This window comes from Eptatretus burgeri, chromosome 5, assembly GCF_056783735.1.
Source record: "Eptatretus burgeri isolate ZD-2024b chromosome 5, Ebu_testis_v1, whole genome shotgun sequence".
Lineage (NCBI taxonomy): Eukaryota > Metazoa > Chordata > Myxini > Myxiniformes > Myxinidae > Eptatretus > Eptatretus burgeri.
The window spans coordinates 53590868-53605589 of NC_140965.1; the positions used below are offsets into that span (position 1 = coordinate 53590868).

General features: G+C 43.2%; 1 protein-coding gene across 3 annotated transcripts in view; it reads left to right on the forward strand.

Moving 5' to 3' along the window:
* Window positions 1–14722, forward strand: part of LOC147026445 (protein argonaute-2-like) — a 222418-nt gene that overhangs the window by 144212 nt on the left and 63484 nt on the right. For all 3 annotated transcript variants that reach the window (XM_085881866.1, XM_085881865.1, XM_085881864.1), the window contains exon 4: window positions 4459–4640. In XM_085881866.1, the coding sequence (XP_085737992.1) occupies window positions 4459–4640 (182 nt within the window). The remainder of the gene's footprint in view (window positions 1–4458; window positions 4641–14722) is intronic.

Sequence of the window (14722 nt, forward strand, 5' to 3'; positions counted from 1 at the left end):
TTCATCTCCTTCTCGCTGTGCTTCTTTGTAGAATGACCGGAGTATGTGTGATGTTTTCTCCCTGAATGTAACTGTCATTTACGCCCTCTCCTTCAGCAATATAAATGGAGTCCCCATATCTTTCCTTCATTTTCTTCTTCAGATAATAGTTGGTGTATGGAAGATAATTTTCATCCATAAGAAACTTCCATTTTGCCACGAAGGTACAAAGCAGTCATCTGTTCCTCATCATTCATCTCAAGATATGAACACGTTCTGGAGAATGCCTGCTCTTGATCACTATCTATCGGACGTCCAGATTTCCTACTTGTTGAATCTGGTCCACTCCGGAAGTGCACTGGTACATCACGCCCAGTGCAGAAATGGACACTGCACTGATGATGATATATGCAGTCAGCTGCATGAAGATCTCCACCATAGTACTCAATCCGCCCTTTCACTGTGAATGACCAATCATCGGACCGATTCTCACAGCACTCCAGAATGGTTTTGGCAAAGTCGTCAGTCTTGACATGACTGCAGTCAAAACTTCCAAGGTCAACTGTGGTCCCACAGAACAAGAAGTCAGATTTGCTGTTGAAAGGCCCGGTCAACACACGTGAACTTCGCTTCCTGGATGGTTTGGATGGTTCTTGTTTCTTCTTTTGATTCAGGATGTCATGTTAATTTATATACCGTTTACGACAGTCTATGTGTACCTTGCATCCAGCCGCCACATAAACATCGTCACCTCTCTGAACACTGGCTGCATTGATGCCATCAGCGTCCTTCTGACGAATTTGCACAACGTCACTTCCATCCTCAAGCCTCCCCTTGCAAATTGAACACCGATCTTCGTGCATCTCAGGAGCACTCATTCTTCAAATCTGAAACACAGAAAACAAAACATTCAGGGAAAGAGCATTCGAAGAAAGGGATAGGCTACTCAATCAGAGCCAGGGACATTCCCCTGACATGTAATACATCACATATAATTACTGGTAAGAGAAGACTGAAAACCCTTTTGTTATAATTTGATAAATGTTGGGTGATTGCCTATCAGAGGTTTGATTATATAGAGACAATTTATTGATTTTACGCCCTTCATTTTTTTCCGCCATCTTGGATTTCTGGTTAAATTCTGATCAGATCTAAATTTTATTGACATCAGTGGATTGCTGATCCATTAAAACCATGGACCAGAACCAACAATTATGTTTTTATCACCATTATTGAAGAAGTTATAGCTGTTTTAGTTATTTTAAAGCCGGTGGCAGCCATCTTGAAAATGACTGTTTTAACCCATTTCCGGATGTCAGATTTTGGTGGACTTTTTTTCTTTTGATCAGTATATCCAGTAGGAATGAAAACCACTGAAAAACCTTTTGTTGCAATTTGTTGTGGGTTTGGTGGTTGTTTGTCATAAATTGACCCGACTAACTTCCCCATCCAACTTGACAGAGCTTGAGCAAATCTGTAAGAAGGAATGGGAGAAAATCCCCAAATCCAGATGTGCAAAGCTGATACAAACACATCCAAGAAGACTCGAAGCTGTAATGGCTGCCAAAGGCGCTTCTACAAAGTATTGACTCAGGGAGTTCAATACTTCTTGACACAAGACATTTCAGCTTTTCATTTATAATTGATTTGTAAAAATTTCGAAAAACACGTTTTCAGTTTGTCATTATTGGGTATATTGGGTAGATTGGTGACAAAAATTAAATTAAATCCATCTTCAAATCAGGCTGTAACACAACAAAATGTGACAAAAATCAAGGGGTGTGAATACTTTCTGAAGGCACTGTAAGAGTGGAGGTAAAGCTTCACAGAAGGATTACATTTTGTGCAAAAGCTGTAAGTGGAAGGAGGCCAAAGACTGCAAGGTCATACCTCATGATTTAGTTACACCCTAGCATCGAATATTACTCTTCGATTGGTTATCAAGGGAGTAAAACTATTTGAGCAACAGTGAACACCAAAGATAAGGTGCTGGAAACTTGGAGACAAGGATCATTGGGAGGTGTTTACTGAACGAGTCTTAAGAGAGATCAGAGCAGTGAAAGTATGAAAGGGGAGTGCTGAGTGGGAGATTTCCAAGAAGCCTGGAGAACATATCTTGGGTATGACTACAAGAAATCAATAAGGCCATGAGAGCTGATCGTGGGATAGGGAAGTACAGTAGGCAATTCTAGAGAAAAAGGAAATGCAAAAGAAGTGGGATGAGGTCATTAACCAACAGAGTCGAGATGAGTATACGATAGCAAATAATAAAGCAAAGAAAGTTGTGGCAAAGATGCAAGCTTTCAGACGAATGTGTGATTATTTGAATACAGAGGAAGAACAGAAGAACATCTTTGGAATTGCAAAAGCCAGACAGTGCATCAAAAGATATCTCCCAGACAAGACTGATCAAAAATGAGGTCAACACTGTGCTGAGATGATGATGTGGAGATAAAGAAGAGATGGAAAACATACAGTATTTGAGAAACTTCTCAATGAGGAGAACCCAATAATTCAGAGTGGAATCTGCTCTGCTGCAAAGCAAGGGATAACAGGAACCATCCAGAAGGAAGAGGTAGGGAGATAATTAGCAAGAATGAAGAATGGTCAGGTAGTTGGGCCAGATGGGATACCTACAGCTGTTCAGAAACATTTTTGAACAAGAAGAAATGCCAAATTAATGGAGAAGAAGTATGTTGGTCACGATTTGCAAACAGAAAGGAGATGTGCAAATGTGGCATAGTTTTACAACATGACGTAATGTTGTGCATACATTATGCAAGTGCTTACGGAAAAGACCCAATTAAAATTGCGCAAATATAAGTAATTTGCCAAAGTCCAAGTCGGAAATGTTAGTTTAGGGGTCTCTAAGAGAACACAAGAGACCATCACCAATTTTAACCTCTCCCAGGGATTTATCATTAAAGCCGAACTCATTATTGTTTATTAGCTAATCCTAATCCCCTGTTCACATGGTGCTAATTTAGTTGCTAAATTATATCTGAGTTTATCCCCTCCAATGTTCATCTGTACACTGCCCCTAATTATATGTTCATGGCCTCTGGGTTTATCCAATTAGACCAAAATATTTGACCTCTGCAACTTTACCACAGTTTCGATTTTACAAATGTAATTATAAATCAGGGAGTTGCTGCGGTGTAGGTGGTAACTGAGACACACACAGGCATGTCCAGTACTGTACTGTACTGTACCTATCTCCTTGTCAACACTACCTTCAGTGTAATAATGTCCTGCGTAATCAAAAAATCAATTCCTTTGTTTTTGATTATTATTGTCTTTGGTGAAATTTAACCATGGCCTCCAAGAGGAAAACTGTTGCTGGTAGTGAATTAAATGCAAAACAAGTCTAGGAAAGTGATGTTTCTGACTTGGAAATTGGAGGTTTTGACTAAGCTTGGTCGAGAGGAGGTTGTGCGGCATCATTGCATGAGCAGACATGGCATTAACGAGTCTACGGGTGTATTCAGTTCCAATGTTTCTTGTAGTTGCCACAAGCACTCCATTCAAAACTATTGATGAGGAACATCTGGCTTGGCAAGCACTAGCAAGCTGCTTGATAACTGAACACACCCCAGTATCCACCAAGTAAATAAATGCACAGAAAACAGAATGTCGGGAATGCTCTGGTTTTGCACCGCGAACAAGGGCAATTTCGGTAAACTCTCCAGTTCCTGACACTTGAATTTTTATCGGTGAGAGGAAATGTAACCGCCCATGGAAAACGAGGGTTTACTGTCATCCGAATAGCCACCACATATATGGAGAGCAAACATTTTTTGGCTTCAATTTTTTTTAATGAAAATGAGGATAATTATTAATTGCAGATTACTCCATGTAAGCAATCCACGTGACAGAGGCTGGTGATTAATGCTGCAAAAGGTACAACTTGAAATGGTTCTGTGGTATACCATAACATGCCAAGCTCATATATTTTGCCTGTAGGTATACTGTACATATATCCTACAAAATCAAATTGGGTGTGCGTGCGTGCGTGTGTGTGCATCTGAAAATCATAAAAAAAACAGGGCTCGTCTAATCTCCACCTATTTTGCAACCCCTTTTCTGTTATTGTACTCGAAACCCTGTGCCCACTAGCTGTTCCTGCATGGATCCTCACTAAGAGGATGTTTGTTTGCCACATCATCCTGTCTCCTGCAAATTGCAGTGACTCCACATCACCGGATGTTTGTCCTTGCAGTAATTTTCCCAGCTACCACCCCGGATCCATTGTGGACCACAGACGGCATGCTATCTGTTGCGAGCGGGGCTGTAGTGGTCATCAGTGTCTGCAAATAGCTGCTTTATCTTTTTACTATCGCTCACTTTTGATTTGCCACAAAATGGGTGTGGTTGTCCAGAACATGCATGTCGTTATTCAACGGGTATGTGATTATCCTTTTTTGAACTTCAAACACAAGAATTTTTTGACTTTTGATATTTATGTTGATGTGAATGCAGGTGGAACTGGAGGTTACTTTGCCTGGTGAGGGCAAGGAAAGGGTTTTCAAGGTATCTATTAAGTGGGTGGCAAACGTGAGCCTGCACCTACTGCACGAAGCCTTGTCTGGTCGCCTTGGTCAGATCCCCTTCGAAGCCATACAGGGTCTGGATGTGGTAATGAGGCACCTTCCTTCCATGAGGTATGCAACAACTTCATCTGCACTTATGTTTGTGTTTGGAATAAATATATATCCAGTGCCGATAGAAAGTCTGCACCCCCGATTCATAAGTTTCACCTTTTGTTGTCTTATATCCTGGAATTAAATTGCATTAAATCAGAATTTTTTTCCCCACCTTTATTTACACATTGTAGTCCACAACTTCCAAGTGAAAAAAAAAATTCTACAAATTTCAGAAAATTCATTAAAAATACAAAACTAGAATATTTTCGTTGGATAAGTGCCCTTCACCCTCCCCCACCCCACCTCCCAACCTTATTTGAATTCTCTATATTTTTACCCCACAACTGAAGTGGAAGTCTGTGATATTGTTTGTTCATTCAAACATAGTAAGGCGCCTGGTTTAGATGAGCTGAGTCAGAAAGTAATTAAATCAGTTTTTGTGCACATGATTAAGCTGTTGTTATGTTTTCAACTTATCTTTAAACAAAGGCATTTTTCCTTGCAAATTTAAACTCGCAAAGATTACACCAGTTTTCAAAAGTGGGGACAAAGGAGAACTGACAAGTTAAAGGACCATATCAGTTCTTCCAATATTTTCCAAAATACTGGAGAGAATTGCTTATACACAGCTTTTCAAATTCCTTCACAAACATAATGTTATTTCCCAGTCACAGTCTGGATTCCGTACAGGTTGCTCAACGTCTTTTGCATTAATTGATCTTACCAACAGAATAATCGATGCATTTGAAAATCATTCTCATGCCGTTGGTGTTTTTGTTGACTTATCTAAATATTTTGACACTATTAATCATCAAATATTGTTATCCAAAACAATCATTCAATATTGTTTCGACGCTATTAATCATCAAATATTGTTATCCAATCATCAAATACGACTGGAATCGGGGGTGTTGCACGTAACTGGTTTTCGAGTTACCTTAGCAATCATTCTCAATGTACTAGTTACAAATCCTCTTTGTCAGAGTTTAAGCGAGTTACCTGTGGTGTTCCCAAAGGTTCTTTACTTGGTCCATTATTGCTTATTTTGTTTGTCAACAACATTCACGAATCTACTGAATTGCTTTCTTTTCTCCTATATACCGATGGCACAAATATTGTTACGGATCTGGCAGCCATGAGCACTCAACATTCAGGTCCCCATAGCTCAGTTATTTTGATAAGTAAATGTGGATAGATAGCTCCCTTTCCCCTATGTCTCATGGGAATTAAATGTTCATGCGCTGCAGAGTTATTTTGATAGTCAGAGTTTTCTTTACATTTTTACATCACTTACAACTACAACGGCACCTTCGCTCCATCCTGACGCCATAACGCTCCCGGTGGGTGGAGTCCGATGTGCCAGGCGGTGTGAATTCCATGCCAAATAAGGGCATGAGTCACTGTTTGCCCAATGAGCGACGTGCGCGCAAAGCCGAGGCATTCGGCCAATGGGAAGCCAGTGTGGGATACTGTTACTCTTGCTGTTTGAGGGGCGGTCCTTTTCAGGAGGGCGGGGACGCTACACACTCTTCACCCATTGAACGGAGGCCACAGAGAGCCGTGGCCCTCCCAACAGAGGAGAGGGATAATTGTCGGCGCGACTCTGCCGGTAGAGAGCTTTTTGGGGCCTGGCTTGTTTTCCCGTCTTTTTCTGCCTTTTGCCCCGTCCATCCGTCCTTCAGAGAGTTGGTTTTGGTCTACCGGATCGCCTGGCCTTGCCTGCTGGCGCTCGCTGCCTTGTCCGCGCTCGCGCTAGTTGGCGTCTGGCCTTCACCCTCCTTCCCAGGTACTTGGAGTGGCATCGTGGTTGCGGGTTCGAGTCCCCCCGGTCCGGGACGTCGAAGACCACACGAGGTGGACAGGTCCAAGATCGCTCTGGTTTCCAGCTCATCTTCCCTTGAGCTGGAAACCTCGAATAAAGACCTCGAGGTCCATCTTCTTTTGGGGTATTTGTGTTTGCGTGTGTGTGTGTCCTTGGGCCCCGTCTATAAGTAGAAACTGTTAAGTGCCTGTGTTCCTTGTACATTATTTGCCTTGCTTTAGTCGTGATAACTCTGCTCTTTGTGTGTTCCCTTCCCCCTATTGTTAATAAATACCCTATTGTTAAATGTATCAGCTCGTTTCTGTATTTCTATCATTGGTTTGCCACAATGCGAACGGGAACTAGGAGGCCTCATTGCTGCCGTAATCGTGCAATCGGCCCGGCAGGAATCTAGTAATCTCCGCTCAGGGTACGGCTTGGATCCGGCTCGGTAACGGCCCGGATCGCGCAGATCCTGCCGACGGTGAATTTCCCCGGTAGTTTGGACGACGTGGGTATTTAGGTAAATTGAAATTGGCAATTGACCCTATCCCACGTGGTCGACCTATTGGCGATCTTGGGTCCGATAAGCGACCCGTCGGCTCCGGAGTTATCCGGGGTGACGACCTATAAATTCTGGGTGTTCGGTGGAGCCGACTCTACTGCTCCACCAAGCGGTCATGCTCGCCACCAAAACTCGGCCCCACAACAATTGGTGTCAGGAGTGGGATCCGGCCCTCCGCCTCCGTGGAGAAATTCACGGGATTTGAATCAGGGGGTTGGGAGCAACCCCCCCTCTCCCGTTCCCCCAAATTACGAGCATTTAAAAAATTTATTCTCAACGAGCAAAATGGCAAACCAAGATGGGCTGAAGCAGGTGGGTTTAGAGGTAGATGTAGTGTTAGACGAACCCATGGTCCAGGACACCACCCCCATGCGGGGGGATGTGCCCCCGCAACCAAACTCGGGGGTAGCAATGGGCGCGGGGGCGGCGGAGTATAACCCCCCCCCTCCGTCAAAGTTCCCACCACCCCAACTTCTGCCGGTTCCGCACACCATCATGGCGGATCGGCTGCGCCGAGGTCACTTGACATGAACCAGTTCATGGAAATAATGAAAAGCATTACGATAGACATGAAGAACGAAATAAAAACGCATGCACGAGCACTGAAAGAGGATTTGGAAAACAAAATGGACGCGAATGTGTGCAAAATGGATGACATGAGGGGCAATGTGCGAACACACCGGGGTGAAATGCAGAGCATGGGGTTGAGGCTGCAGGTGAGCATGAAGGGCATAATGGTGGCACCACATGGCGGAGCGACCGAACCGACCAGAGGGAGTGCAAATTGTGTCCGGCCCGCGATGGAGACGGGTGAGGTTGGGCTGATGAGAGACGCCACCACAATTAATGGAGAAACGTGTTGGGTGAGACACGAGGGGATGACGGAAGAACTAAAAGAGGTGACGGAGACGCAGATAATAAAAGACACAAAGGAAGAAACTAATGAACGTGAGGGGACGATGGAAAAATTCATGGAGACACAAAGAGAGACGCAGGAGACAAAGGAGGGAACACCAGAGACATGGGAGGTAGAACAGGAAAAGGTGAACGAAATACGGGGAAACAAATATATAGAACACACGTAGGATTAGAAAGGGACAATGAGGTTGAGCATGGGGAATGTATCGGGACCCGGTGTGAGCATCAGGATGCCCTCCTTAAGGGACAGAGGGAGAAAATACGCTCCCTCGAAGCAGATCGCGACCAGGTGGGTTCAGTCGGGCCGAACGAGGTTGAGCGGGTGAGTGATGCGAACGGGCCCATGCGGAGTTTGGGGGGTGTAGAGGCTTCGGGATCCCTTGTGCGGACTCCCGCCCCCGATGTGATTGTCCCAGAGTGTGTGGTGGAGTGTATGAGAGGTCAGTATGGTGTGAGTAACATGGTGTGCGTGAGTGCGTGCATGGAATTGATACTCGGATCGATCCAGACAGAAGACACGAGTGGCGAGCCTGGAAGGCCGCAAAGGGTTAATTTGGCCACCGCGCCGGGTCCTCGCGACAGCACGTACAAGGTCCCATGGCGCGTTTCGCACCCGGCCCGCACGCGCGCGTCTGCGCGATTGCGATCCGCCGCGAGAACATTCCACGTTGGATACAAGCCGGCTACGTAGACGGCGAAAGGTGGTGAGGTCCCTGATTGGCCAAGGAGCCCACCCCTCTCATTCTGGGCGGAGCCTCGCTCTGAGGTGGTGAGGTCCCTGATTGGCCAAGGAGCCCACCACTCTCATTCTGGGCGGAGTCTCGATCTGAGGTGGTGAGGTCCCTGATTGACCAAGGAGCCCACCCCTCTCATTCTGGGCGGAGCCTCGATCTGAAGTGGTGAGGTCCCTGATTGGCCAATGAGCCCACCCCTCTCATTCTGGGCGGAGTCTCGATCTGAGGTGGTGAGGTCCCTGATTGACCAAGGAGCCCACTCCTCTCATTCTGGGCGGAGCCTCGATCTGAAGTGGTGAGGTCCCTGATTGGCCAATGAGCCCACCCCTCTCATTCTGGGCGGAGCCTCGATCTGAAGTGGTGAGGTCCCTGATTGGCCAATGAGCCCACCCCTCTCATTCTGGGTGGAGCCTCGATCTGAAGTGGTGAGGGCCCTGATTGACCAAGGAGCCCACCCCTCTCATTCTGGGCGGAGTCTCGAGCCAAGGCCATGCGGATCCCTGCCCATTTTCGTGGTTGAACGCACGAAGAACAATGGCGCCAGTCAGAGTGAGGGGAACGAGGAAAAATAAAAGAAAAAACCCTATCAAAGTAACTCACAGCGCATTTACATTTATATACCCATTAGACGAGGGAAAGGAAGTTATCTATAAAACACATACTTACCGATATAACTGAGCTATAGGAACCTGGATGTTGTGTGCGATAGGTTTCCAGATTCGTAACATTATGGTGTCATTCTTCTTCTTCTACTTCTTCTTCTTCTTTTTCTTCTTGTTCTTCTTCTTCTTCTTCTTGTTCTTCTTCTATAAAAATCCCACAACAAAAGCAAAATGTCAAAAGATGTCGTGATGGTAATTCATAAGAGGATTGTCTTGTCGTATTCTGGCATTGTAATGTGTTGTCCTTCCGACCTTGTGCGGTTGTTTTTTGAGATTTCATCCCTCGATGTTTTTACATTTTTCCTAAAATATTTTTTTCTTGTTTCTGCAAAAAAATTTGTAAGTAATGAAATGCTTCATGCTTCACATATTTTGTTACTTTGGTGTGGATTAAATCCATCTCTTATTAAATTTGGTTTATGGTACATTTTACCCCGGCCTCCTTAATCCTGGCTTTTGTATCATTCCACGATGTGGATTACCAAATATTACGTGCGGAAATGTTGATGCAAATATCGTTTCAAAAATAATAAAATGCTTGATGTTTTATATATTTTATTATTTTGGAATGGATCAAATCCATCTATGTTATTATATTAAGCTTATGGTACACTCTAAACACCCCCCCCTCCACACTCAATCTTGGCTTTTGTCTCAGTCCACTATGTGGATTACCACCACTGAAATGAAAACAAGAACAAGATGTCGTGCAGATCAAGATACTTGCAAAATCCATGAAACAAATTTGACCTCAAAAATAATTGGTGGTTGAATTAAATAACCAAATATGCAATTCCTCTTCAAATTTGAAGTTGATTGGATGATAATTGACAGTTTTAGAAATTCATCCTATGTTGACCTTTTGGCCTATGTTGATGTCAAAAATAATTGGTGGTTGAATTCAATGACCTAAAATATAAATTCTCTTCAGATTTTAAATCAATCAAACTAAAATTGAGGATTTTAGAAATCTCACTGAAGTTGTTGACCTTTGGCCAATGTTGACCTCAAAAATAATTATTAGTGGTTGAATTCAGGAAGCTGATATGAAAATCCTGTTCAACTTTCAGGTCAATCGGATGAAAAATGACGATTTTTGAAACTTCACCTCAAAATCAATTGGCTTCTCAGTTGAGACTACCTCTACAACTTTGTAATGTTTCATGACAATCGGTTTGAAATTATGACCTGTCGGCGATTGACAGACAAACAGAATAGCAAAATCGACTGACCAATGTACTTGAAAAATCTTCGATTTTGCAAGTAAATAGAACAGACGGATTCCGTTCCATGAGCCCAATATGACAATCAGTGGCGGCTCTTGTAAGAGCCGGATCCCAGTCGATGTCCTCCATGGCCTTACCTAATGAGGCCTACCAAACGTCCTTGTACATGACATTTTTGGTGTACATTACTCCTTGTGAAGAAGTCCCCTGATTTGTGCACGTGTCTACTTTGATGTACACCGTGTCAAAACTTCTCAGGTCACAGTACCGAGAAAAACGTGACATGACCGCGAAGGGGAGCACAAAATTGGTCCTTCAGTATAAATATATAGATGCTTCAGAGTTGAAGGTTGACCATTGCCACTATGTGCGATGCACTCTTACAGGTACGAAATTTCTTTCAGTCCAGGTCACAGTACCGAGAAAAACGTGACGCGACCGCTAGGAGGAGCACAAAATTGGTCCTTCAGTATGAATATATAGATGCTCATTGCCATTCACAATCCAGTGAAGCTGCCGGTCGCTATCTTGGTTATCACTCGATGCTGGTTGAAGGCGATTTCCGTCATGCGTTTGCATGAAATTTAGAACGCAAAACGATCACATTTTTTTCACCTTTTGTGTGATAGTTTTCGATAGAAAACTTTATAACAATAACTAAAACACTTTCCTTTTCACAATAACGTTTGAGAACAAATATTGTTTATTTGGGAGCGTGAAGAACTCGGAGCATTTTCAGGAAGCTTAAGAAGATTAAGTCTGCCCGTTTATTTCACAATTATTATTTTTTTGGTCAAAATTGAAAACATGAATTTACCTGTCAGTTTTTTTTTATTACATACCAAAATGATGCAAATCAAAGTATTGAAATAGAACCAACTTTCTGTATAGTAATACCCAAATTGTTGGCAGAGTGAGCAGCCGAGAGAATGTGCATGTCTGCTGTAGGCAGGGTGATTCATCAATGTGTGTGCCGTAGCTCGGATGGACGTTAAACTGGATGTCCCGGCGCACACTCGCTTGCCTCCAAGCTGTCTAGCCTAGGTTTGAATCCTGACCCAGCTAAAGTCATCCATTTATAGTAGATGTACGGTATTTAAACATTTTAAACACTTTTCTTCGATTTGTTGGTAATTTACCAGTTTTTTTTTTCATGCTCATTTTTTTTTGGTACACCTGTATATTCAGATTTCCAATAATGGTATATTGATATGGAAAATTATGTCGATGTAACCGGTGTATCGATATATCGCCGGACCCTACCGAAGAGCAAGGAAATGGGTGTTGTGGTACATAACGTTGGAATAACACTGGAATCTAAAAGGGTTGTCAACGGCTTTGGTTCATCAACAGAGGGAGCACTCACAAAAACTGCATTGATGCTCCATCGGGCTCTGAAGAGGAGTGAGAAAACAAAATTAGCTGATCAAGTGCAAATGAGCGATCTTATGTGAGGTGAAGCAGTTCCTCCTGATGTGGTGACTTCTTTTTACAAGGTCTTTTTGGTGGTCATGATACTCGAGCATACGGGCCGCGTGTGGTGAGGCGGGCTGATTCACACAGCCAAGATGCTTTGCTCATCGTGAACAAGGGTTGGGTCAAACCCCAGATACCCATCACTCTTGTTATGAGGGTGGAATCCCTGACTGACAGGAGGAAGGTCCTCACTGTTGTCAATAGGTTCAGGCATGCCATCAATGATCACTGTGCAGAACAATTGGAGACTGAGTAGGTCTTTCACATTATACAGTATATTCTGATAGAGAATGCCCACTGGGAACTAAACCGAATTGTGTCGTAGGCCTAGCTTTTGACGATTTTGATGAGTTGATGCACACACTGTCTGGTGCAGTTTCCTTACATGACACAATGGGCAAACTGTACCAGGTGGACGGCCCTAGACAATATATCCCTGACAATCAAGCATCAAATGATCCGACCACACTGGTCTCCTTAAAATAAAAGGCAGAAAATGGACTCTTCACATCCAGGAGACCGCCTTCCAGCCTTTTTGAAAGCAACCAAGGCTGTCAGTGTTTGAATACTCTGAATCCGAGATTTCCTACTCTGAATCCCCAGAAGCTCAGAGAATGGACTATATATTGATGATGTGCAATGCCTTGTTGCTGGAGAATATAGACAAGTGGGCCAGTTTCAATTACTATTGGTATTATGTAGATAATTTGTTGAAACAAATTGTGATTTACATGCTGAATATGAAACAACCACTGACCTCTCTCGATGTAGTCGCTGAAACGTTGCATATTACTCAGACATGTTGAAAAGAATGTAATCAGGCGTATAGAGTCATTTTGTATGACCTGACCATTGTGAAACCGGCGATGCAGATCCAGGTTACTGAGTTACCAGAATTTGACGACATAATCATCATGTTTGGGGCATTCCATGCCAAAATGTCTTTTTTTTTCCAAGGCGATCGACAAACTTGTGGCAGAGTCTGGTGGTCCGAGAATGCTCACTGATTGCAGAGTACTGGCCCCAGGCTCATTGAGAGGCTTCGTCACAGGGAAACACTTCAGTCAATGTAAGAGATTGCATTCAATCCTGGTGCTCACTCAAGATCCTCCACTTTCGTGAATTTTTGAATGCTTTTGAGAAGCATAATTTCAACGAGACGCTCAGAGTTTTTTCAGTTCTCAGAAGATAATTTATTAAAAGAACAATAACATGAGATGGATGTCAAAATACCAAATGGATTTGCTGAACATCGATACATCTCATCCTGGTCTCCGTTTTATCCTTGAAGCTGGGGCATTCACAGTCAGGAGGATAGATAATATAATTCCTTATCCAGGTGTCCTGTGGATCTAACACTGGAACAAACTGTGGATGCTGATGCAGTTTCCTGACTGACAGGCATTGTGAACGTCACCAATAACTTCAGTGCTCGTAGCCGCTGGATGACAACTAAGTCCTCGAGTGCCACAATTGGGAGCCAATTGTTGGACAGAGCAGGAATGTTTTGAAGATCATCAATTTTTGTTTTGAAGCTCTTAATCATCAATGATATTGATACAGTGTTCATGCCGGCCTATACCATGCCCTGTTCCATGAGCCACCACAGACTATAAGTCAGATGGCAGACATAAGATATCCTTCGTTTTCTTCATAATATCATTCATTGATGTGAAGTGTTGCATTCCTCTCAATTCTAAGTATAAGCTCCACAGACCGCTAAATTGTTAAGTTGGCATTTCTCAATACCTTTGGTCATAACAAAATGATTTGTAAGTGATGAATCCTGACTGATACAAGATTGGGATATATGTAAGGCGTCGAAGGTCTTGAATCCCTTTGGTCTGCATGAATACGTTCTAAAAACAACATACTCTTGTTAAAAAAAATGGCCGCCATGTATGTTCAGGAAAAGGCTGTGTTATCTCATTAGCAAGAAGGACTTCTGAAATAGTTTCGTTCGACATGAAATCGTTCTCACGTGGTCGATTCTGACTGATGTGAGATCGGGGCATATTTTGCCATCAATTTCATGCTTGGGCTCGAAAGTCTAATGACAATGCTAATTAGGGCAATTCCTGAACCCACTTCTGTCTGCAGTGATACGTTCTTACGATACATATTCTTGATTAGGGAGTTCAAAGCTAGCTTTTATTCAAGGATTAAAAGTTTGGCTGAAATATTTAAAATAAATGTTGAATTGGGTCGCAAATTTGAGAAAAGGGCTTCTTAAATAGTTTCTGTCGAAGTGAAATCATTCTTATGTGGTCGATTCTGACTGATGTGAGATCGGGGGATATTTTGCCATCAATTTCATGCTTGGGCTCAAATGTCTAATTAGACCGCTAATTAGGGCCGTTGTTGAACCACTTTGATCTCCAGTGATACGTTCTTACGATGCATATTTTTGAACAGGACGCCGAGATCTATCATGTGGTGAGAACTATATCCTTGTGCACGGAACTGACTGATGTCGGTGCCCCTTTTCAAGGTGCCAGGACCCCTTGAGCCTACCTCGGGGCACGCAAGAATCCACATCATTGCATTAGACCATCATCTATACTCTAGATAGGTCAAACCTGTTGTGCTCGAGAGTCTAATTAAAAGCCTGTGGACTCTCGGACTCTTGTAACTCCATTTAACAGAAGATGGGAAACAGTTTTTAAACTTTGTCAGAAGCATCATGTAGATTTGACGGATCCTTCATTTGGATAGTTT